Genomic DNA, 25,108 nt, shown 5'->3' with positions numbered 1-25,108 from the left:
GTCCCAGACCTGGTGCCTCGCTCTGTTCTGAGACTGACTCAACGTGCAGTAAGATGTCTAACCACCACTAGAATATCTGTTTAAAAATGCTGTATTTCACTTCACATCGACTCAGAAGAGAAAATTGCCTGTTGAAGTAACGTAACTCTTTAAAGTTAAAATTTGTTGTGTGTTTTCTGAAACACGGTTGGGAAGGGAGGGAATTGTTTCCATTCTTGCAGGTTAAATTCCATCAAAACATTGAAATATTGGACTGATTAGGGACTTCTGTTGATTTGACATTTACATTCCACCTCATTCCACCCCTCTCTGAATCTACTGAAGGACGTGAATAGCCTGTGTTAAATATAGAGAGTCTGGGAACATCAAACAAATGGAGAAAAGGAACCATATTTTGTTAATAAAACCAGTTGGAAATATGCTTGATAACGTAATGAGTATGGATTTCATTTCAGTTGTCATCTGAGCCATTATGATTGATGACAGGACGACATAAACTGTACCTGGGAAAGTATCCACCCTCTAGTTATCAGAGTCACATGGAATTGTTATGCAATTGAAATGTTTGATATTGAAAATGTTTGTTAGGAGATGAAATGTAATTTTAGCTTCCAAACGAGAGAATTGGGTTTTCATAAGGAAAGTGCCCTGCTCGATCAGTGGCCCAACCCTGTGAAGAGACAGCGGTTATAAACGATGAAACCCCTCCCTCCCCCTCCCCACTATATAATCCTTTGACGAAATGTTCTGGATTCAGATAACAGACAGAGGAAAGAAAGGGTCTCATTGATCTCTTTCTTGCGGCCAATGTGATCACAGGAAGTGTGACGAGATGACACCGTCAGACAGTTCGCCCCGTGTCCTGGACAAAGTAGCAGTATTTATTTTTTGGGGGGGGGGTATAATTTCTTGCATTATTCGCTCAGAACGTTTCTAGTACTATTACCACAAGGACAGAAAGGAAATGAGGTCACTGCTTCCAGAAAGCCAAGGGGAACTTTGACTTCAAAACACGTCTGCTTCTAAACAATGACAGAAACCCAAACAGCCAACAACTCAAAAGGTCAGAGAACAACAAGGAAACAAGACAACTCTCTCGTTGACACAAAAAAAACACCATCATCAAAACTGAAGGAAATGCCTTTTTTTTGTACAAAAATAACAGTCGATCCATCCACTCACTGTCCTCTCCCTCTAAATCTGACAGTATGACTAGGAGGTCGTATCCATGTCCTCTCCCTCTAAATCTGACAGTATGTCTAGGAGGTCGTATCCATTCACTCACTGTCCTCTCCCTCTAAATCTGACAGTATGTCTAGGAGGTCGTATCCATCCACTCACTGTCCTCTCCCTCTAAATCTGACAGCATGTCTGGGAGGTCATATCCATGTCCTCTCCCTCTAAATCTGACAGTATGACTAGGAGGTCAGTATGACAGTCAGGTCTACAGACTGCTACTGGTCAGCAGGGGGTCTGCCAGTCAGGTCTACACACTGCTACTGGTCAGCAGGGAGTCTGACAGTCAGGTCTACAGACTGCTACTGGTCAGCAGTGTTGTAATGATAGAGCTATGGGGTCATTATCTCACCATGCTGGATGTCCTTCATGTCCAGATGCAGACTGGACATCAGAATCCCCACAGCCTGAGAACGCTTGTTGTTCAGCAACTTGACCACCTGCAGAGAGAAACATCAATACATGACACACTCAGAGGGAAGGAGGGCGGGGGAGAGGGGGAAGGCGGGAGAGGCGGAAGGTGGGAGAGGAGCGAAAGACAATGTCATAACTTCAGAGACAGAATGAATGAACGAGAGAGAGGGGGGGGGAGAAGAGCAAGAGAGAGAGACACAAATCACAAGAAAACTAAAAGATTAAACTAGAATGCTATTTGGTCCTAAACAGAGAGTACACAGTGGCAGAATACCTGACCACTGTGACTGACCCAAACTTAAGGTAAGCTTTGACTATGTACAGACTCAGTGAGCATAGCCTTGCTATTGAGAAAGGCCGCCGTAGGCAGACCTTGCTCTCAAGAGAAGACAGGCTATGTGCACACTGCCCACAAAATGAGGTGGAAACTGAGCTGCACTCCCTAACCTCCTGCCCAATGTATGACCATATTAGAGAAACATATTTCCCTCAGATTACACAGATCCACAAAGAATTAGAAAACAAAACCAATTTTGATAAACTCCCATATCTACTGGGTGAAATACCACAGTGTGCCATCACAGCAGCAAGATGTGTGACTTGTTGCCACATGAAAAGGGCAACCAGTGAAAAACAAACACCATTGGAAATACAACCCATATTTATGTTTATTTATTTTCCCTTTTGTACTTTAACGAGGGATGAGGGAAGAGCGGGAGAACGAGGGAGGAGGGAAGAGCGGGAGAACGAGGGAGGAGGGAAGAGCGGGAGAACGAGGGAGGAGGGAAGAGCGGGAGAACGAGGGAGGGGAGAAGAGCGGGAGAACGAGGGAGGGGGGGAGAGCGGGAGAACGAGGGAGGGGGGGAGAGCAGGAGAACGAGGGGGGGAGAGCGGGAGAACGAGGGGGGAGAGCAGTTATTGCAAATTGATTTTAAAAGCCTGACATCCCAGTTTAAAAGGTGACTTTCTCAACTTCTGATGTGTTTAGCGTAAGTAAATGTGTACCTGACCTTCCCACAACGTTGGTTACTACCGACTCTCATCCAAGCTCACCGTTTTCCTCCTGACCTTTATCGGTCAGAACAGTTTCATGAAGGGAACAAAGACACCACCAGATAACATTCAGGACAGGATGAACTTCCTGTGTACTTCACTGTCAGAGTAGATACTGGAAACACTTATCTCCCTCACTAGATTTAAGCACCAGCTGTCAGAGCAGCTCACAGATCACTACACCTGTACATGCCTACCTGGTTAAATAAAGGTTAAATAAATAAAAAATAATGGTGTTGCTCGTTCCATCACATCTCTTTTTGCTTCCACCTCGTATCTTATCTAAATGGCTGCTCTATGACATACCAGATTCTACGTATAAAATCAGAAACATTACATTTCAGATGTTTTCACCTGAACAACGCCCGAGGCCAGTTTTGGTAATTAAGGAATGGAGAAAAAAAAACAAAAAAAACAGTCTGTACATGATTACAAATGACTGGTGTCAATTTCCCCATCAGCAGCTGTAGCACACTGAACGACTCTGCTCTCTGATTAAATAATTACCCTGTTGGAGGTTTATAGAGACCAGAAGGTCTGCTAGGAGAGAGAGGGGACCCCACGGTGACCTCACACAGGTCAGGTCTACTAGGAGAGAGGAGAGGAACCCACGGTGACCTCACACAGGTCAGGTCTACTAGGAGAGAGGAACCCATGGTGACCTCACACAGGACTGCAACAGTATCTTAAAGCCAATTGATGCTTACCTGAAAATGTGGTCTGACGTGGCGTATGGAGGGTGTGACTCTACGCTGAGCCTCTGGAGTCACGCAGAAGACAAATCGAGCTCCGTACCACGTCGCTGTGCACCTCAAGTTCTGTAACAATGAGGAGGGCTCTGTATAGCTTCGCATTGACGTGATTGGTCGACCGAAGGTGAGGGCAGGAGGTCCTGTATAAATCCTTCACAACAGCTCCGCTCTGCGAAGTGCAAGAAGTACGAATGCCCTGACTTCTGCAGAGGCCCTATCGCAGTAAATCCTGCACGGCCACTGGAGACGTGGGATTGACCAAGCAGAGCCCAGAGACTGGAGCGTCGCCGTGCTTATACTGTGGAGACTGGAGCGTCGCCGTGCTTATACTGTGGAGACTGGAGCGTCGCCGTGCTTATACTGTGGAGACTGGAGCGTCGCCGTGCTTATACTGTGGAGACTAGAGCGTCGCCGTGCTTATACTGTGGAGACTGGAGCGTCGCCGTGCTTATACTGTGGAGACTGGAGCGTCGCCGTGCTTATACTGTGGAGACTGGAGCGTCGCCGTGCTTATACTGTGGAGACTGGAGCGACGCCGTGCTTATACTGTGGAGACTGGAGCGACGCCGTGCTTATACTGTGGAGACTGGAGCGATGCCGTGCTTATACTGTGGAGACTGGAGCGACGCCGTGCTTACTGTGGAGACTGGAGCGACGCCGTGCTTACTGTAGAGACTGGAGCGACGCCGTGTTTACTGTGGAGACTGGAGCGACGCCGTGTTTACTGTGGAGACTGGAGCGACGCCGTGTTTACTGTGGAGACTGGAGCGACGCCGTGTTTACTGTGGAGACTGGAGCGACGCCGTGTTTACTGTGGAGACTGGAGCGACGCCGTGTTTACTGTGGAGACTGGAGCGACGCCGTGTTTACTGTGGAGACTGGAGCGACGCCGCGTTTACTGTGGAGAGCCCAGAGACTGGAGCATCGCCGTGTTTACTGTGGCGAGCCCAGAGACTGGAGCAACACTGTTTACTGTGGAGAGCCCAGAGACCAAGAAAACTATAAACAATTTTTTAAACTATGTTGTCTGATTGATCAGAAAGTCAAGCCAACGGTCAGTTTTCCACTTCGACTCCACATTGACCTGCCTGGCACCCTGAGTCAGCGGCTGGAAACATTCTCCATCCAAATAGAACTCTATTACATACGGACATAAACTTTCCCTTCAGGAAGTCAACAGATGACCGTGAATAACGTCACCTTCTCTATCGCTCAACCCCCCCCCCCCCCCCCCGCCGGGTTGGTTGGTGTGTTGATGTAACCAAATAAACAGACTCCGTAAAAACAGCAGTTCTGCTCTACAAGGTTATGGAGGAAATGAGCCTCAACCTGGACGGGAGGACATGGGAGGAAATGGGAAAGAAAATGAGCCTCACTTGGACGGGAGGAGGACGCGGGAAAGAAATGAGCCTCACCTGGACGGGAGGAGGACGCGGGAAAGAAATGAGCCTCACCTGGACGGGAGGAGGACGCGGGAAAGAAATGAGCCTCACCTGGACGGGAGGAGGACGCGGGAAAGAAATGAGCCTCACCTGGACGGGAGGAGGACGCGGGAAAGAAATGAGCCTCACCTGGACGGGAGGACGACGCGGGAAAGAAATGAGCCTCACCTGGACGGGAGGACGACGCGGGAAAGAAATGAGCCTCACCTGGACGGGAGGACGCGGGAAAGAAATGAGCCTCACCTGGACGGGAGGACGCGGGAAAGAAATGAGCCTCACCTGGACGGGAGGACGCGGGAAAGAAATGAGCCTCACCTGGACGGGAGGACGCGGGAAAGCATTGAGCCTCACCTGGACGGGAGGACGCGGGAAAGCATTGAGCCTCACCTGGACGGGAGGACGCGGGAAAGAAATGAGCCTCACCTGGACGGGAGGACGCGGGAAAGAAATGAGCCTCACCTGGACGGGAGGACGCGGGAAAGAAATGAGCCTCACCTGGACGGGAGGACGCGGGAAAGAAATGAGCCTCACCTGGACGGGAGGACGCGGGAAAGAAATGAGCCTCACCTGGACGGGAGGACGCGGGAAAGAAATGAGCCTCACCTGGACGGGAGGACGCGGGAAAGAAATGAGCCTCACCTGGACGGGAGGACGCGGGAAAGAAGTGAGCCTCACCTGGACGGGAGGACGCGGGAAAGAAGTGAGCCTCACCTGGACGGGAGGACGCGGGAAAGAAGTGAGCCTCACCTGGACGGGAGGACGTGGGAAAGAAGTGAGCCTCACCTGGACGGGAGGACGTGGGAAAGAAGTGAGCCTCACCTGGACGGGAGGACGTGGGAAAGAAGTGAGCCTCACCTGGACGGGAGGACGTGGGAAAGAAGTGAGCCTCACCTGGACGGGAGGAAATGGGAAAGAAATGAGCCTCACCTGGACGAGAGGACGCGGGAGGAAATGGGAAAGAAATGAGCCTCACCTGGACGGGAGGACGTGGGAGGAAATGAGCCTCACCTGGACGGCAGGACGTGGGTAATATTAGAGCTCTGGGACCGTAACTATCAAACGTCTGAGTAACAGAGCTGATCTAGGATCAGTGCCTTTTTAGATCAATGAAAATGAATGTGTACTTGGTCAGGGTAAGAACCTGATCCCAGAACAGCACTTACTCTGATGCTTAACAGATAGAAAAAACAAAATGGCACCTGGTCTTACGTCTGTGACCACACAGTAAACAGAAGAAGTGACTGTCTCTTTAAAAATTCAACACAGACAGCTAGGAGCCAGAGAGGTGCTGAGTGACATCAACGGCCATGACGTCAGACTGGGCCTAGACCATAAACAACGGAAAGAGGGTGGGGAAAAAAGCGGCTTTATCTCAGATCATTGATGAGGTAAAACCATATTGTTACCACAGTGTATGAAATGATACATACTTTGATAGGGGGGATGGGGTACGGGGGAATGATTTGGTGAATGAAACCGTCGAAAACAAAATGAATGGAATGATTAAATTCTCTTTAAACTTCTACCCTAATATATGTCCCTAAAATAATTAAAACAGCATATTTAGTCAATTCATTTAAGTAAATATTGGTCAGGCTTTTCAATAAAATAAAAATTGTAGTGGCATTAGAAATGTGGTCCCGTGTGGCTCAGTTGGTAGAGCATGGTGTTTGCAACGCCAGGGTTGTGGGTTCGATTCCCACGGGGGACCAGTACGGATAAAAATATAAATATATATTTTTTTTAATTTATGAAATGTATGCATTCACCACTGTAAGTCGCTCTGGATAAGAGCGTCTGCTAAAATGACTAAAATGTAAATAAACAGTCTACCTAGTGCTGTGTTTTAACAGACCCAACTGGGCTATGACATCAGCACCGGCATTTCACAAATATTACATTAACACGCGAACCCCTCATTAATCATTAGCCTTTTTCTCTTTTTAACGTAAATCAGGTTCCTCAAAACAGATCTTCAAATCTGACTAAACTGCAAAACAATGATTTGATAAATCCCAACGTAAACACTTCCTATAAACTGGCATGCCGACCGGAATTAAACTAACAAAAACATGTTACTTTATTCAAATAAAATGTTTTGCGGGTAACCTCTGGCAGCTAGCAGAGGGGATAAAGGATACCATTTATTCCAATCAGTATCTAAGGGAATGTTTTAACGGGACTGGGACGACTTCCAAGTTTAAACGATTCTTTACCAGAGTATTTGAAGTCAAAATTGCTGAAACAACTTAAAATTCCCAAACACTTTATCTGGTAATTCAAATAGCATCCAGATTTAGGTCTACCCACAAGACAACTTTAGAGGAAAAAAAGTGACGGGGCTCCTTCCTTAAAATAAGACTTAAGAAAAGATTGGCTCAGGAAAATAGTATTTTAAAAAAGGGCAATATTTAATAACTTAAATGTTAGAAATAAAACAATACAGAGCCACCGAGCCAGGACAGACCCTCAGACCGAGCCGCTATACAGGCCAGGCCAGAACCTCAGACCGAGCCGCTATACAGGCCAGGACAGAACCTCAGACCGAGCCACACTATACAGGCCAGGACAGAACCTCAGACAGAGCCACTATACAGGCCAGGACAGAACCACACTATACAGGCCAGGACCTCAGAGCCGCTATACAGGCCAGGACAGAACCTCAGACAGAACTACACTATACAGGCCAGGACAGAACCTCAGACAGAGCCACTATACAGACCAGGACAGAACCACACTATACAGGCCAGGACTGCTCAGATCAGCTACAGACTGGTGTGTGTGTGTGTGTGTGTGTCCGTCCATGTGGGCTTTACTGTCGCTGCAGTGTTGTTCTTTATTGATGACATATCCTCGTTCTGCTACTCCAGTCAAAACACAGTGTGTTTGAACGGCCTGTCAAAACACCAAGCTCTACGGAGCTCTGATGTAATCCCATCATCTGAACATGGTTTAGATGGTTAGACTGGGCTACATGGCCTGCCTCCACAATGGCATCCTCACATGAGGGCCCTGGTCAAAAGGACTGATCCTCAGACAGAGACACAGAGCCAGGACTGAACCTCAGACCGTGACTTCCTCCTCAGGAAGACAGTCAGTAATTCTGCACAAATGTTTAGTAGTGGAGAACTGGGCCTAAAGCAATAGGGGCCTTTAAATCACATCCATTCCCAGAACCCAGACAGTTCCCAGTTCAGATGAAACCCCCAGACAGTTCCCAGTTCAGTTGAAACCCCCAGAACCCAGACAGTTCCCAGTTCAGTTGAAACCCCCAGAACCCAGACAGTTCCCAGTTCAGTTGAAACCCCCAGAACCCAGACAGTTCCCAGTTCAGTTGAAACCCCCAGAACCCAGACAGTTCCCAGTTCAGTTGAAACCCCCAGAACCCAGACAGTTTCCAGTTCCGTTAAAACCCCCCAGAACCTAGACAGTTCAACTGAAGGAGAACAGAACATCGGGAAGGAAGGATGAAATAGAGGAATACTCATACATAAACATGAGGGTGATAGGATAGGATGATATGACAGGGGGTACTGGGACACGGGAAAATAGGACTGGGGTACTGGGACAGGGGAAAATAGGACAGGGGTACGGGAAAATAGGACAGGGGTCGATAGGACAGGTGATAGTATCTGATCTCACCTGTTTGGCTTTAGACTTGGTGATGGTATCTGACAGGGGTTTCTTCTTCTCTTTCACAGCAGTCTTGGAGAACAGCTCTACGAACTCCTCAAAGTCCACGTCAGGCTCCTGTATCTTGTCCCAGACCAGCGACGTGCTCACCTCTCTAGGATGAGGGAAGAGTTACAGTGAGGTTGTGACCGTTCGATCTTTAAAGATACCAGAAATGTTCCAGACGTAAAAAAAAAAAAAAAACATATTTCACTGAAATTATGTGTACATATTAGTTGACATCATGTTAGTCAGAATTTCTCCTTTATCAAGAAGCTGATTAAAACAGCATGATCGATACACAGGTGCACCTTGTGCTGGGGACGAACGAAAAGCCACTCTAAAAATGTGCCGTTTTGTCACAACACAATGCAACAAATGTCTCGCGTTTGAAGAAGCATGTAAATTGGCATGCTGACTGCAGGAATGTCCACCAGAGTTGTTGCCAGAGAATGTTTTTCATTTCTCAACCAAATTGGGAGGCCTATTCTCTCCCAGGCCCGTCTGTGCCCCCGGCCTCCATATATTACGGCCTAGTTAATTTATTTAAATTGACCGATTTCCTTATATGAACTGTAACACAGTAAAATCTTTGAAATTATTATGGTTATATTTTTATACACATGAGTTCCAGCACTACACCTTGAGTGAGAAATATCATAATTTTTTTGTCCATATCTCATTTCGATATTGTGACAAAAAAATCAATCCATCTCCATTAAAACAACTAAGTATTCATTCTACCATCAATCAATGTCAATACTACGGGGGGGGTAATCGTATCGCTCTGCCTCTAGCTTGGTTTTCCTAGACTGTCACATTGTCTGTTTAACCAGCTTGGCATTTCTTGTTCTATGGTTAAAATTCAAACCTGTTTGTATTCAAAATACCTCCAAAAAGGTCTTCTCCAGCCAGCCAGAGGGTACAGTCTAACCATACGCTGCCTGTACGACACCCGTTTTTCATTCAAACATCAGCGCCACGCTTCCAACACATATCTTTCATTTCACTGTGTTAATGGTGTTTCTCAATATGCATTCGACCGTGCTCCACGCTCTGAGTTCTCTTGAGTACGTTCATGTGAGGACGAGAGTGTGGAGAACACATAAAACCTACAATGAGAGCAGCACTCCCCCTACTGTATTACCTCACGCCGAGCAGTACTCCCCCCAACTGTATTACCTCACGCCGAGCGGCACTCCCCCCCCCCCCCCAACTGTATTACCTCACGCCGAGCGGCACTCCCCCCCCCCCCCCAACTGTATTACCTCACGCCGAGCGGCACTCCCCCCCCCCCCCCCAACTGTATTACCTCACGCCGAGCGGCACTCCCCCCCCCAACTGTATTACCACACGCCGAGCGGCACTCCCCCCTACTGTATTACCTCACGCCGAGCGGCACTCCCCCCCCCCCCCCAACTGTATTACCACACGCCGAGCGGCACTCCCCCCCCCCCCCCCCAACTGTATTACCTCACGCCGAGCGGAACTCCCCCCCCCCCCAACTGTATTACCACACGCCGAGCGGCACTCCCCCCCCCCCCCCCCCCCAACTGTATTACCTCAAGCCGAGCGGCACTCCCCCCTACTGTATTACCTCACGCCGAGCGGCACTCCCCCCCCCCCCCCCCCAACTGTATTACCTCACGCCGAGCGGCACTTCAATCCCCCCCCCCCCCCCCCCCCGCAACTGTATTACCTCACGCCGAGCGGCACTCCCCCCCCCCCCCCCCCCCCCAACTGTATTACCTCACGCCGAGCGGAACTCCCCCCCTCCCCCCCAAATGTATCACCTCACGCCGAGCGGCACTCCCCCCCAACTATATTACCTCACGCCGAGCGGCACTCCCCCCCCCCCCCCCCACCTGTATTACCTCACGCCGAGCGGCACTCCCCCACCCCAACTGTATTACCTCACGCCGAGCGGCACTCCCCCCCCAACTGTATTACCTCACGCCGAGCGGCACTCCCCCCCCCCCAACTGTATTACCTCACGCCGAGCGGCACTCCCCCCCCCCCCCCCCAACTGTATTACCACACGCCGAGCGGCACTCCCCCCCCCCCCAACTGTATAACCTCAAGCCGAGCGGCACTCCCCCCCCCCCAACTGTATTACCTCACGCCGAGCGGCACTCCCCCCCCCCCCCCCCCCCAACTGTATTACCACACGCCGAGCGGCACTCCCCCCCCCCCCAACTGTATAACCTCAAGCCGAGCGGCACTCCCCCCCCACTGTATTACCTCACGCCGAGCGGCACTCCCCCCCCCCCCCCAACTGTATTACCTCACGCCGAGCGGCACTCCCCCCCCCCCTCCCCAGCTGTATTACCTCACGCCGAGCGGCACTCCCCCACCCCAACTGTATTACCTCACGCCGAGCGGAACTCCCCCCCCCCCCCCCCCCAACTGTATTACCTCACGCCGAGCGGCACTCCCCCACCCCAACTGTATTACCTCACGCCGAGCGGCACTCCCCCCCAACTATATTACCTAACGCCGAGCGGCACTCCCCCCCCCAACTGTATTACCTCACGCCGAGCGGCACTCCCCCCCCCCCCCCCCCCAACTGTATTACCTCACGCCGAGGGGCACTCCCCCACCCCAACTGTATTACCTCACGCCGAGCGGCACTCCCCCCCCCCAACTCTATTACCTCACGCCGAGCGGCACTCCCCCACCCCAACTGTATTACCTCACGCCGAGCGGCACTCCCCCACCAACTGTATTACCTCACGCCGAGCGGCACTCCCCCCCCAAACTATATTACCTCACGCCGAGCGGCACTCCCCCCCCAACTGTATTACCTCACGCCGAGCGGCACTCCCCCCCCCCCAACTGTATTACCTCACGCCGAGCGGCACTCCCCCACCCCAACTGTATTACCTCACGCCGAGCGGCACTCCCCCCCCCCAACTGTATTACCTCACGCCGAGCGGCACTCCCCCCCAACTATATTACCTAACGCCGAGCGGCACTCCCCCCCCCCCAACTGTATTACCTCACGCCGAGCGGCACTCCCCCCCCCCCCCCCAACTGTATTACCTCACGCCGAGCGGCACTCCCCCACCCCAACTGTATTACCTCACGCCGAGCGGCACTCCCCCCCCAACTGTATTACCTCACGCCGAGCGGCACTCCCCCCCCCCCAACTGTATTACCTCACGCCGAGCGGCACTCCCCCCCCCCCCCCCCAACTGTATTACCACACGCCGAGCGGCACTCCCCCCCCCCCCCAACTGTATAACCTCAAGCCGAGCGGCACTCCCCCCCCACTGTATTACCTCACGCCGAGCGGCACTCCCCCCCCCCCCCCCAACTGTATTACCTCACGCCGAGCGGCACTCCCCCCCCCCTCCCCAGCTGTATTACCTCACGCCGAGCGGCACTCCCCCTCCCCAGCTGTATTACCTCACGCCGAGCGGAACTCTCCCCCCCCCCCCCCCCCCCAACTGTATTACCTCACGCCGAGCGGCACTCCCCCACCCCAACTGTATTACCTCACGCCGAGCGGCACTCCCCCCCCAACTATATTACCTAACGCCGAGCGGCACTCCCCCCCCCAACTGTATTACCTCACGCCGAGCGGCACTCCCCCCCCCCCCCCCCCCAACTGTATTACCTCACGCCGAGGGGCACTCCCCCACCCCAACTGTATTACCTCACGCCGAGCGGCACTCCCCCCCCCCAACTCTATTACCTCACGCCGAGCGGCACTCCCCCACCCCAACTGTATTACCTCACGCCGAGCGGCACTCCCCCACCAACTGTATTACCTCACGCCGAGCGGCACTCCCCCCCCAAACTATATTACCTCACGCCGAGCGGCACTCCCCCCCCAACTGTATTACCTCACGCCGAGCGGCACTCCCCCCCCCCCAACTGTATTACCTCACGCCGAGCGGCACTCCCCCACCCCAACTGTATTACCTCACGCCGAGCGGCACTCCCCCCCCCCAACTGTATTACCTCACGCCGAGCGGCACTCCCCCCCAACTATATTACCTAACGCCGAGCGGCACTCCCCCCCCCCTGATGTATTACCTAACGCCGAGCGGCACTCCCCCCCCCCAACTGTATTACCTCACGCCGAGCGGCACTCCCCCCCCCCCCCCCCAACTGTATTACCTCACGCCGAGCGGCACTCCCCCACCCCAACTGTATTACCTCACGCCGAGCGGCACTCCCCCCCCCCAACTGTATTACCTCACGCAGAGCGGCACTCCCCCACCCCACCTTATTACCTCACGCCGAGCGGCACTCCCCCACCAACTGTATTACCTCACGCCGAGCGGCACTCCCCCCCCAAACTATATTACCTCACGCCGAGCGGCACTCCCCCCCCAACTGTATTACCTCACGCCGAGCGGCACTCCCCCCCCCCCAACTGTATTACCTCACGCCGAGCGGCACTCCCCCACCCCAACTGTATTACCTCACGCCGAGCGGCACTCCCCCCCCCCAACTGTATTACCTCACGCCGAGCGGCACTCCCCCCCAACTATATTACCTAACGCCGAGCGGCACTCCCCCCCCCAACTGTATTACCTCACGCCGAGCGGCACTCCCCCCCCCCCCCAACTGTATTACCTCACGCCGAGCGGCACTCCCCCACCCCAACTGTATTACCTCACGCCGAGCGGCACTCCCCCCCCCAACTGTATTACCTCACGCCGAGCGGCACTCCCCCACCCCAACTGTATTACCTCACGCCGAGCGGCACTCCCCCACCAACTGTATTACCTCACGCCGAGCGGCACTCCCCCCCCAAACTATATTACCTCACGCCGAGCGGCACTCCCCCCCCAACTGTATTACCTCACGCCGAGCGGCACTCCCCCCCCCCCAACTGTATTACCTCACGCCGAGCGGCACTCCCCCACCCCAACTGTATTACCTCACGCCGAGCGGCACTCCCCCCCCCCCCCCCCCCCCAACTATATTACCTCACGCCGAGCGGCACTCCCCCCCCCCAACTGTATTACCTCACGCCGAGAGGCACTCCCCCCCCCCCCCCCCCCAACTATATTACCTCACGCCGAGCGGCACTCCCCCCCCCCAACTGTATTACCTCACGCCGAGCAGCACTCCCCCCCCCCCCCCCCCAACTGCATTACCTCAAGCCGAGCGGCACTCCCCCCTACTGTATTACCTCACGCCGAGCGGCACTCCCCCCCCCCAACTGTATTACCTCAAGCCGAGCGGCACTCCCCCCTACTGTATTACCTCACGCCGAGCGGCACTCCCCCCCCCCCCCCCCCCAACTGTATTACCTCACGCCGAGCGGCACTCCCCCCCCCCCCCCAACTGTATTACCTCACGCCGAGCGGCACTCCCCCCCCCCCCAACTGTATTACCTCACGCCGAGCGGCACTCCCCCCCCCCCCCAACTGTATTACCTCACGCCGAGCGGCACTCCCCCCCAACTATATTACCTCACGCCGAGCGGCACTCCCCCCCCCAACTGTATTACCTCACGCCGAGCGGCACTCCCCCCCCCCCAACTGTATTACCTCACGCCGAGCGGCACTCCCCCCCCCCAACTGTATTACCTCACGCCGAGCGGCACTCCCCCCCCCCAACTGTATTACCTCACGCCGAGCGGCACTCCCCCACCCCAACTGTATTACCTCACGCCGAGCGGCACTCCCCCCCCCAACTGTATTACCTCACGCCGAGCGGCACTCCCCCCCCAAACTATATTACCTCACGCCGAGCGGCACTCCCCCCCCAACTGTATTACCTCACGCCGAGCGGCACTCCCCCCCCCAACTGTATTACCTCACGCCGAGCGGCACTCCCCCACCCCAACTGTATTACCTCACGCCGAGCGGCACTCCCCCCCCCCCCCCCCCAACTATATTACCTCACGCCGAGCGGCACTCCCCCCCCCAACTGTATTACCTCACACCGAGCGGCACTCCCCCCCCAACTGTATTACCTCACGCGGAGCGGCACTCCCCCCAACTATATTACCTCACGCCGAGCGGCACCCCCCCCTTCTACTGAATTACCTCACGCCGAGCGGCACTCTCCCAACTGTATTACCTCACGCCGAGCAGCACTCTCCCCCCCCCCCCCAACTGTATTACCTCACGCCGAGCGGCACTCCCCCCCAACTAGATTACCTCACGCCGAGCGGCACCCCCCCCCTTCTACTGTATTACCTCACGCCGAGCGGCACTCTCCCAACAGTATTACCTCACGCCGAGCGGCACTCCCCCCCCCCCCCAACAGTATTACCTCACGCCGAGCGGCACTCCCCCACCCCAACTGTATTACCTCACGCCGAGCGGCACTCCCCCCCCAACTGTATTACCTCACGCCGAGCGGAACTCCCCCCCAATTGTATTACCTCACGCCCAGCGGCACTCCCCCCCAACTGTATTACCTCACGCCGAGCGGCACTCCCCCCCCCCCCCCAACTGTATTACCTCACGCCGAGCGGAACTCCCCCCCCCCCCCCCCCCAACTGTATTACCTCACGCCGAGCGGCACTCCCCCACCCCAACTGTATTACCTCACGCCGAGCGGCACTCCCCCCCAACTATATTACCTCACGCCGAGCGGCACTCCCCCCCAACTATATTACCTCACGCCGAGCGGCACTCCCCCCCCCAACTGTATTACCTCACGCCGAGCAGCACTCCCCCCCCCCCCCCCCAACTGTATTACCTCACGCCGAGCGGCACTCCCCCACCCCAACTGTATTACCTCACGCCGACCGGCACTCCCCCCCCAAACTATATTACCTCACGCCGAGAGGCACTTCCCCCCCCCCCCCCCCCCCCCCCAAACGGTATTACCTCACGCCGAGCGGCACTCCCCCCCCCCCAACTGCATTACCTCACACCGAGCGGAACTCCCCCCCAACTATATTACCTCACGCCGAGCGGCCCCCCCCCCTCTACTGTATTACCTCACGCCGAGCGGCACTCTCCCAACTGTATTACCTCACGCCGAGCGGCACTCCCCCCCACCCCCCCAACTGTATTACCTCACGCCGAGCGGCACTACCCCCCCCCCCAACTGTATTACCTCACGCCGAGCGGCACTCCCCCCCCTGTATTACCTCACGCCGAGCGGCACTTCCCCCCCCAACTGTATTACCTCACGCCGAGCGGCACTTCCCCCCCCCCAACTGTATTACCTCACGCCGAGCGGCACTCCCCCCCCAACTATTACCTCCCCCCCCCCCAACTGTATTACCTCACGCCGGGCGGCACTCCCCCCCAACTGTATTACCTCACGCCGGGCGGCACTCCCCCCCAACTGTATTACCTCACGCCGAGCAGCACTCCCCCCCCCAACTGTATTACCTCACGCCGAGCGGCACTCCCCCCCCCCACCCCCCCAACTGTATTACCTCACGCCGAGCGGCACTCCCCCCCCCCCCCCAACTGTATTACCTCACGCCGAGCGGCACTCCCCCCCCCCCCCAACTGTATTACCTCACGCCGAGCGGCACTCCCCCACCCCAACTGTATTACCTCACGCCGAGCGGCACTCCCCCCCAACTATATTACCTCACGCCGAGCGCCACTCCCCCCCCCCGACTGTATTACCTCACGCCGAGCGGCACTCCCCCCCCCCCCCCCCCAACTGTATTACCTCACGCCGAGCGGCACTCCCCCCCCCCCCAACTGTATTACCTCACGCCGAGCGGCACTCCCCCCCCTGTATTACCTCACGCCGAGCGGCACTTCCCCCCCCAACTGTATTACCTCACGCCGAGCGGCACTTCCCCCCCCCCAACTGTATTACCTCACGCCGAGCGGCACTCCCCCCCCCCCCAACTGTATTACCTCACGCCGAGCGGCACTCCCCCCCCAACTATTACCTCCCCCCCCCCAACTGTATTACCTCACGCCGGGCGGCACTCCCCCCCAACTGTATTACCTCACGCCGAGCGGCACTCCCCCCCCCCCCCCAACTGTATTACCTCACGCCGAGCGGCACACCCCCACTGCATTACCTCACGCCGAGCGGCACACCCCCACTGCATTACGTCACGCCGAGCGGCACACCCCCACTGCATTACCTCACGCCGAGCGGCACTCCCCCCACTGCATTACCTCACGCCGAGCGGCACTCCCCCCCCCCCCCCCCCCCAAATGGTATTACCTCACGCCGAGCGGCACTCCCCCCCAACTGTATTACCTCACACCGAGCGGCACTCCCCCCCCACTGTATTACCTCACGCCGAGCGGCACCCCCCCCCACTTCTACTGTATTACCTCACGCCGAGCGGCACTCTCCCAACTGTATTACCTCACGCCGAGCGGCACTCTCCCCCCCCCCCAACTGTATTACCTCACGCCGAGCGGCACTCCCCCCCAAACTATATTACCTCACGCCGAGCGGCACTCCCCCCCCCCCCCCAACTGCATTACCTCACACCGAGCAGCACTCCCCCCCAACTATATTACCTCACGCCGAGCGGCACCCCCCCCTTCTACTGTATTACCTCACGCCGAGCGGCACTCCCCCCCCACCCCCCCAACTGTATTACCTCACGCCGAGCGGCACTTCCCCCCCCCAACTGTATTACCTCACGCCGAGCGGCACTCCCCCCCCAACTGTATTACCTCACGCCGAGCGGCACTCCCCCCCCAACTATTACCTCCCCCCCCCCCCCAACTGTATTACCTCACGCCGAGCGGCACTCCCCCCCAACTGTATTACCTCACGCCGAGCGGCACTCCCCCCCCCAACTGTATTACCTCACGCCGAGCGGCACACCCCCACTGCATTACCTCGCGCCGAGCGGCACTCCCCCCACTGCATTACCTCGCGCCGAGCGGCACTCCCCCCACTGCATTACCTCGCGCCGAGCGGCACTCCCCCCACTGCATTACCTCGCGCCGAGCGGCACTCCCCCCACTGCATTACCTCGCGCCGAGCGGCACTCCCCCCACTGCATTACCTCGCGCCGAGCGGCACTCCCCGCACTGCATTACCTCGCGCCGAGCGGCACTCCCACCACTGCATTACCTCGCGCCGAGCGGCACTCCCCCACTGTATTACCTCGCGCCGAGCACCACTCCCCTACTGTATTGCCGAGCGGCACTCCCCTACTGTATTGCCGAGCGGCACTCCCCCTACTGTATTGCCTCACGACGAGCGGCACTCCCCCTACTGTATTGCCTCACGCCGAGCGGCACTCCCCCTACTGTATTGCCGAGCGGCACTCCCCTACTGTATTGCCGAGCGGCACTCCCCCTACTGTATTGCCTCACGACGAGCGGCACTCCCCCTACTGTATTGCCTCACGCCGAGCGGCACTCCCCCTACTGTATTGCCTCACGCCGAGCGGCACTCCCCCTACTGTATTGCCTCACGCCGAGCGGCACTCCCCCTACTGTATTGCCTCACGCCGAGCGGCACTCCCCCTACTGTATTGCCTCACGCCGAGCGGCACTCCCCCTACTGTATTGCCTCACGCCGAGCGGCACTCCCCCTACTGTATTGCCTCACGCCGAGCGGCACTCCCCCTACTGTATTGCCTCACGCCGAGCGGCACTCCCCCTACTGTATTACCTCACGCCGAGCGGCACTCCCCCTACTGTATTGCCTCACGCCGAGCGGCACTCCCCCTACTGTATTGCCTCACGCCGAGCGGCACTCCCCCTACTGTATTGCCTCACGCCGAGCGGCACTCCCCCTACTGTATTGCCTCACGCCGAGCGGCACTCCCCCTACTGTATTGCCTCACGCCGAGCGGCACTCCCCCTACTGTATTGCCTCACGCCGAGCGGCACTCCCCCTACTGTATTGCCTCACGCCGAGCGGCACTCCCCCTACTGTATTACCTCACGCCGAGCGGCACTCCCCCTACTGTATTACCTCACGCCGAGCGGCCCTCCTCCTACTGTATTACCTCACGCTACACCTCCCCCTACTGTATTACCTCACGCTACACCTCCCCCTACTGCATTACCTCACGCCGGGCGGCACTCCCCCTACTGCATTACCTCACGCCGGGCGGCACTCCCCCTACTGCATTACCTCACGCCGGGCGGCACTCCCCTACTGCATTACCTCACGCCGGGCGGCACTCCCCCTACTGCATTACCTCACGCCGGGCGGCACTCCCCCTACTGCATTACCTCACGCCGGGCGGCACTCCCCCTACTGCATTACCTCACGCCGGGCGGCACTCCCCCTACTGCATTACCTCACGCCGGGCGGCACCCCCCCCACTGCATTACCTCACGCTACACCTCCCCCTACTGCATTACCTCACGCCGGGCGGCACTCCCCCTACTGCATTACCTCACGCCGGGCGGCACCCCCCCCTACTGCATTACCTCACGCTACACCTCCCCCTACTGCATTACCTCACGCCGGGCGGCACTCCCCCTACTGCATTACCTCACGCCGGGTGGCTCCCCCTACTGCATTACCTCACTGGGCGGCGCCCCCCCCCACTGCATTACCTCACTGGGCGGCGCCCCCCCCACTGCATTACCTCACTGGGCGGCGCCCCCCCCCACTGCATTACCTCACTGGGCGGCGCCCCCCCCACTGCATTACCTCACTGGGCGGCGCCCCCCCCACTGCATTACCTCACTGGGCGGCGCCCCCCCCACTGCATTACCTCACTGGGCGGCGCCCCCCCACTGCATTACCTCACTGGGCGGCGCCCCCCCACTGCATTACCTCACTGGGCGGCGCCCCCCCCACTGCATTACCTCACTGGCCGGCGCCCCCCCCACTGCATTACCTCACTGGGCGGCGCCCCCCCCACTGCATTACCTCACTGGGCGGCGCTCCCCCCACTGCATTACCTCACTGGGCGGCGCTCCCTCCACTGCATTACCTCACTGGGCGGCGCCCCCCCACTGCATTACCTCACTGGGCGGCGCCCCCCCCACTGCATTACCTCACTGGGTGGCGCCCCCCCCACTGCATTACCTCACTGGGTGGCGCCCCCCCCACTGCATTACCTCACTGGGCGGCGCCCCCCCCACTGCATTACCTCACTGGGCGGCGCTCCCCCCACTGCATTACCTCACTGGGCGGCGCTCCCCCCACTGCATTACCTCACTGGGCGGCGCTCCCTCCACTGCATTACCTCACTGGGCGGCGCTCCCCCTACTGCATTACCTCACTGGGCGGCGCTCCCCCTACTGCATTACCTCACTGGGCGGCGCTCCCCCTACTGCATTACCTCACTGGGCGGCGCTCCCCCTACTGCATTACCTCACTGGGCGGCGCTCCCCCTACTGCATTACCTCACTGGGCGGCGCTCCCCCTACTGCATTACCTCACTGGGCGGCGCTCCCCCTACTGCATTACCTCACTGGGCGGCGCTCCCCCTACTGCATTACCTCACTGGGCGGCGCTCCCCCTACTGCATTACCTCACTGAGCGGCGCTCCCCCTACTGCATTACCTCACTGGGCGGCGCTCCCCCTACTGCATTACCTCACTGGGCGGCGCTCCCCCTACTGCATTACCTCACTGGGCGGCGCTCCCCCCACTGCATTACCTCACTGGGCGGCGCTCCCCCCACTGCATTACCTCACTGGGCGGCGCCCCCCCCACTGCATTACCTCACTGGGCGGCGCCCCCCACTGCATTACCTCACTGAGCGGCGCTCCCCCACTGCATTACCTCACTGAGCGGCGCTCCCCCTACTGCATTACCTCACTGAGCGGCGCTCCCCCTACTGCATTACCTCACTGAGCGGCGCTCCCCCTACTGTATTACCTCACTGAGCGGCGCTCCCCCTACTGTATTACCTCACTGAGCGGCGCTCCCCCTACTGTATTACCTCACTGAGCGGCGCTCCCCCTACTGTATTACCTCACTGAGCGGCGCTCCCCCCACTGTATTACCTCACTGAGCAGCGCTCCCCCCACTGTATTACCTCACTGAGCAGCGCTCCCCTCACTGTATTACCTCACTGAGCAGCGCTCCCCCCTACTGTATTACCTCACTGAGCAGCGCTCCCCCCTACTGTATTACCTCACTGAGCAGCGCTCCCTCCTACTGTATTACCTTACTGAGCAGCACTCCCTCCTACTGTAATTCCTCACTGAGCAGCACTCTCTCCTACTGTATTACCTCACTGAGCAGCACTCCCCCTACTGTATTACCTCACTCTGCACCTCTCCATCCACTGACCCTTCTTCCAGCCAGGACAAAGGCAACAATAGAGACCAAACAAGATATACTCAAAGCAAACATTATACTTGAAAATGTATCAGCTATACAGTATGTGAATGATAATCTAGTTAGTTTAACAGGCAAAAACGACCTAAAACTAATGTTATGCAAGGTAGATCTCAATTCTTCGTGGCTGACTGGACAGCAGCAGCTAGCCCCATTAAGCCCCAGCAGCTAGCCCCACAGCAGCAGCAGCAGCAGCTAGCCAGCGAGCCCTAACAGCAGCAGCGAGCCCTAACAGCAGCAGCGAGCCCTAACAGCAGCAGCAGCAGCAGCGAGCCCTATTAACAGCAGCGAGCCCTATTAACAGCAGCGAGCCCTATTAACAGCAGCGAGCCCTATTAACAGTAGCAGCAGCGAGCCCTATTAACAGTAGCAGCAGCTAGCCCTATTAACAGTAGCAGCAGCTAGCCCTATTAACAGTAGCAGCAGCTAGCCCTATTAACAGTAGCAGCAGCTAGCCCTATTAACAGTAGCAGCAGCTAGCCCTATTAACAGTAGCAGCAGCTAGCCCTATTAACAGTAGCAGCAGCTAGCCCTATTAACAGTAGCAGCAGCTAGCCCTATTAACAGTAGCAGCAGCTAGCCAGTTAGCCCTATTAACAGTAGCAGCAGCTAGCCAGTTAGCCCTATTAACAGTAGCAGCAGCTAGCCAGTTAGCCCTATTAACAGTAGCAGCAGCTAGCCAGTTAGCCCTATTAACAGTAGCAGCAGCTAGCCAGTTAGCCCTATTAACAGTAGCAGCAGCTAGCCAGTTAGCCCTATTAACAGTAGCAGCAGCTAGCCAGTTAGCCCTATTAACAGTAGCAGCAGCTAGCCAGTTAGCCCTATTAACAGTAGCAGCAGCTAGCCAGTTAGCCCTATTAACAGTAGCAGCAGCTAGCCAGTTAGCCCTATTAACAGTAGCAGCAGCTAGCCAGTTAGCCCTATTAACAGTAGCAGCAGCTAGCCAGTTAGCCCGATTAACAGTAGCAGCTTGCCAGTTAGCCCGATTAACAGTAGCAGCTTGCCAGTTAGCCCTATTAACAGTCGCAGCTAGCCCTATTAACAGTAGCAGCTAGTCAGTTAGCCCTATTAACAGTAGCAGGTAGCCAGTTAGCCCTTTTGACTTACTATGGGCTTGCTATCTACGCACTCTTATGTTTTGTAGGCAGGTAAACATGCCAAAATTAAACACAGTATGGATTTAACATATCAAGATTAAAATATTGAGAGACATGAAATGGGCAACATCAGTAGCTAGCCAGTTAGCATGCGATTCCTTTAGCTCAAATAATGTCCGCCATTGATTTCAAGAAACGTTGCGTAGTCGTTTACGCGTACTCGTCATTTTTCTGGTGCACACTTTGAAACTTGCATTGATGCTTCAAAAACATGTACAAAATGGTAGTATGCATCTTTAGAAGTGTCCCTCCGTTTCACATAACTTTGATTTGGATTCATACTCCGACCCTCCTGTACTCATTTTTGCACGCTCAGAGCACAGTAGTATGCATTTTGAGAAACACCCTTGTCCACAGTGTCATAAACGCTGAATAGGATACTCTTTAGGTCGGGGACATGGTCTGAAACAATACAGCAAGGCACACAAAGCTTCTCAGAATAACACTGCAGACCTAGGATCAGTTTTCCCATCTTAAATCATAATGAAGAAGCGGGACCTGATCCTAGTTCAACACTCCTTCCTACTGGGAGACTCTTTATGACCTGATCCTAGATCACTACTCCTACTGAGACTCTTTATGACCTGATCCTATATCAACACTCCTACTGAGACTCTTTATGACCTGATCCTATATCAACACTCCTACTGGGAGACTCTTTACGACCTGATCCTATATCACCACTCCTACTGGGAGACTCTTTATGACCTGATCCTAGATCACCACTCCTACTGAGACGCCTACTGGGAGACTTATCAACACTCCTACTGAGACTCTGTATGACCTGATCCTAGATCCCCACTCCTACTCTAAAGCCTTTTTGAATACAGGTCCAGATTGCTTATGTAACTAGCATAGCTGTCATGATTACTTTTTAGCATAGAGCTTTAGGAACAACAGCTGAAATAAAAAACGGCTTGTTATTAAAACACATTTCTATTGATTGATTTACTTTTTGTGTTGAGCCGAGTTGAGCTGTATCCTGGTCCAGTAGAGAGGCTTCATGGGTCTGGGAGGCTCCACCACTCCTTTCCGGGGAGGTTTCTCCTGCGCCATGCTTAGAGCATACAGTCCCATGGGCAAAGGAGGGACCAGGGAGCCCAGGGCACATGGTGGAGGAGGGCCACAGCCAGGAGGGGGAGGAGGAGGAGGAGGTCCAACCATCCCAGGTAATGTTGGAGGGGGTGGGGGAGGGCCCATCCCTATCATCCCAGGTAAGGGAGGGGGGGGAGGTGCCATCCCCATGCCAGGGAGAGGGGGTGGTGGTGGTGGTGGTGGGGGCATTGCACCCCCTGATAGAGGTGGTGGTGGTGGGGGCATTGCACCCCCTGGTAGAGGTGGTGGTGGTGGGGGCATTGCACCCCCTGGTAGAGGGGGGAGGTGGAGGCATTGCACCCCCTGGTAGAGGAGGGGGGCTGCCCCCCGGAGGGGGGGGGCATTGCACCCCCTGGTAGAGGAGGTGGAGGCATTGCACCCCCTGGTAGAGGAGGTGGGGGGGGGCATTGCACCCCCTGGTAGAGGAGGTGGAGGTGGGGGCATTGCACCCCCTGGTAGAGGAGGTGGAGGTGGGGGCATTGCACCCCCTGGTAGAGGAGGTGGAGGTGGGGGCATTGCACCCCCTGGTAGAGGAGGTGGAGGAGGTGGTGGGGGCATTGCACCCCCTGGTAGAGGTGGTGGTGGAGGAGGAGCCATGGAGTGACCAGGTAAAGGAGGTGGAGGTTTAATGCCCCTCTGTTGCTGCTGTTGGCACGTACAGACAAACGCTGGTGCGGCCTTGGGGGAGAAGGGTATGGGTAGTGACAGGGCCAGTTCTGGGGGGAGATTAATGGGACAGGACGAAGACAGAGAGGACCCTCCTTCATCCTCGTTCACAAACAAGGGTGGCAGCATCTGGTCCGGTAAAGGCACTTTAAACTTAAAGCTTTCCTCCATAGGCGACGTCTGGACAGACTTGGCCTCCAGACAACTCAGGAGACAGTCAGTCTGTTGGTCTACATGACAGACCTCCTTCGCCATCCTCTCCTCAGTCTGTAGGTCTACATTACAGACCTCCTTCGTCATCCTCTCCTCAGTCTGTAGGTCTACATTACAGACCTCCTTCGTCATCCTCTCCTCAGTCTGTAGGTCTACATTACAGACCTCCTTCGTCATCCTCTCCTCAGTCTGTAGGTCTACATTACCGACCTCCTTTGTCATCCTCTCCTCAGTCTGTAGGTCTACATGACAGACCTCCCTGTACAGACTCCCCTCCACACTGCTCTCTGGCTCCTTAATGGTAATACTGTCTCTGTCCAGCAGGGGGTGCTGTTCCTCCAGCTCAGCTATCTTAGTCCTCAGGTCCTCAATGGTCTGTTCTAACTGCTGGATCACGTTGACGTGCTCCTCTTTCAGCTTCACTGTTTTCAGCACGGACTCCTCCTGGAGAGACAGAGAGAGAGGGGGGGCCAGAGAGCGAGAGAGGGGGGGGCCAGAGAGCGAGAGGAAAGAGTGTTCATATAAACATTTAAAGCAATATGTTAACTGTTTCAGAACCACAATGAGAACAATGTTATGTTCAAGATATGCTTTGTTAGAGGCGGAGCTTCTTGGAGAGGAGCTCAATAACTTCATATGGAACAAGACAAGATTGCGGCTTTCAGAAGGACAATACTTCAACAACAAGGAGCATCTCTAGGAGATATGGATGATAATAGATAATAAACATGGGAGAGGTCTGAGTCTGCCAGGTACTGGTCAACACACACACACACACCAAGACCCTCACATATAACTGCTATTAAAGAGTATTCCACTAAACTAGTACAACTCTTAGTGGCTGCTGCCCCCTTGTGGTTAAATCAGGTGAAGGAGGCCATGGTTATTCAGGATAAATGTTTGACTAGAGATACGATGCTATTCTCTCCAAAGGGAAAGATTGCACAGTCCTATAGATTAGCTCTCAGGTAAGGTTGGATGATTCCCTACTGATTTTGGAAATCTTAACCGGTACTTTGCAAACTTAGTCTGAAAGTAGGGTGACAGACCTGAAGTTGGCCGACTTCTTCTCTCTGATGTCTCTTCAGCCCCAGGATGGCTGCCTGGTGTTCTGTAGGAAAAGAGAGACAGGATACTTCTATATTATCACTACCAGAATACAACCACACACGGTGAACTAGACCAGACCACATTCTTACTGGATGATATGTGATGATACAATGACTACTTCA

At 55.7% G+C, this 25,108-nt stretch overlaps 1 protein-coding gene across 1 annotated transcript in view; it reads right to left on the bottom strand.

Moving 5' to 3' along the window:
* LOC106577438 (uncharacterized) overlaps positions 1 to 25,069 on the bottom strand; it is a 135,982-nt gene extending 110,913 nt beyond the window's left edge. Inside the window, exons 1-4 of the mRNA XM_082964550.1 lie at positions 24,926 to 25,069; positions 22,855 to 24,320; positions 8,540 to 8,684; positions 1,589 to 1,676 (exon numbers count right to left, since the gene is read on the bottom strand). Of these exons, the coding sequence (XP_082820676.1) occupies positions 1,589 to 1,676; positions 8,540 to 8,684; positions 22,855 to 24,320; positions 24,926 to 25,069 (1,843 nt within the window). The remainder of the gene's footprint in view (positions 1 to 1,588; positions 1,677 to 8,539; positions 8,685 to 22,854; positions 24,321 to 24,925) is intronic.
* Positions 25,070 to 25,108: the final 39 nt, after the last annotated feature.

This window comes from Salmo salar, chromosome 18 (genome assembly GCF_965601325.2).
Source record: "Salmo salar chromosome 18, fSalSal1, whole genome shotgun sequence".
NCBI lineage: Eukaryota > Metazoa > Chordata > Actinopteri > Salmoniformes > Salmonidae > Salmo > Salmo salar.
The sequence above is the reverse complement of the archived record's forward strand: the minus strand, read 5'-3'. Positions and strand labels throughout refer to the sequence as shown.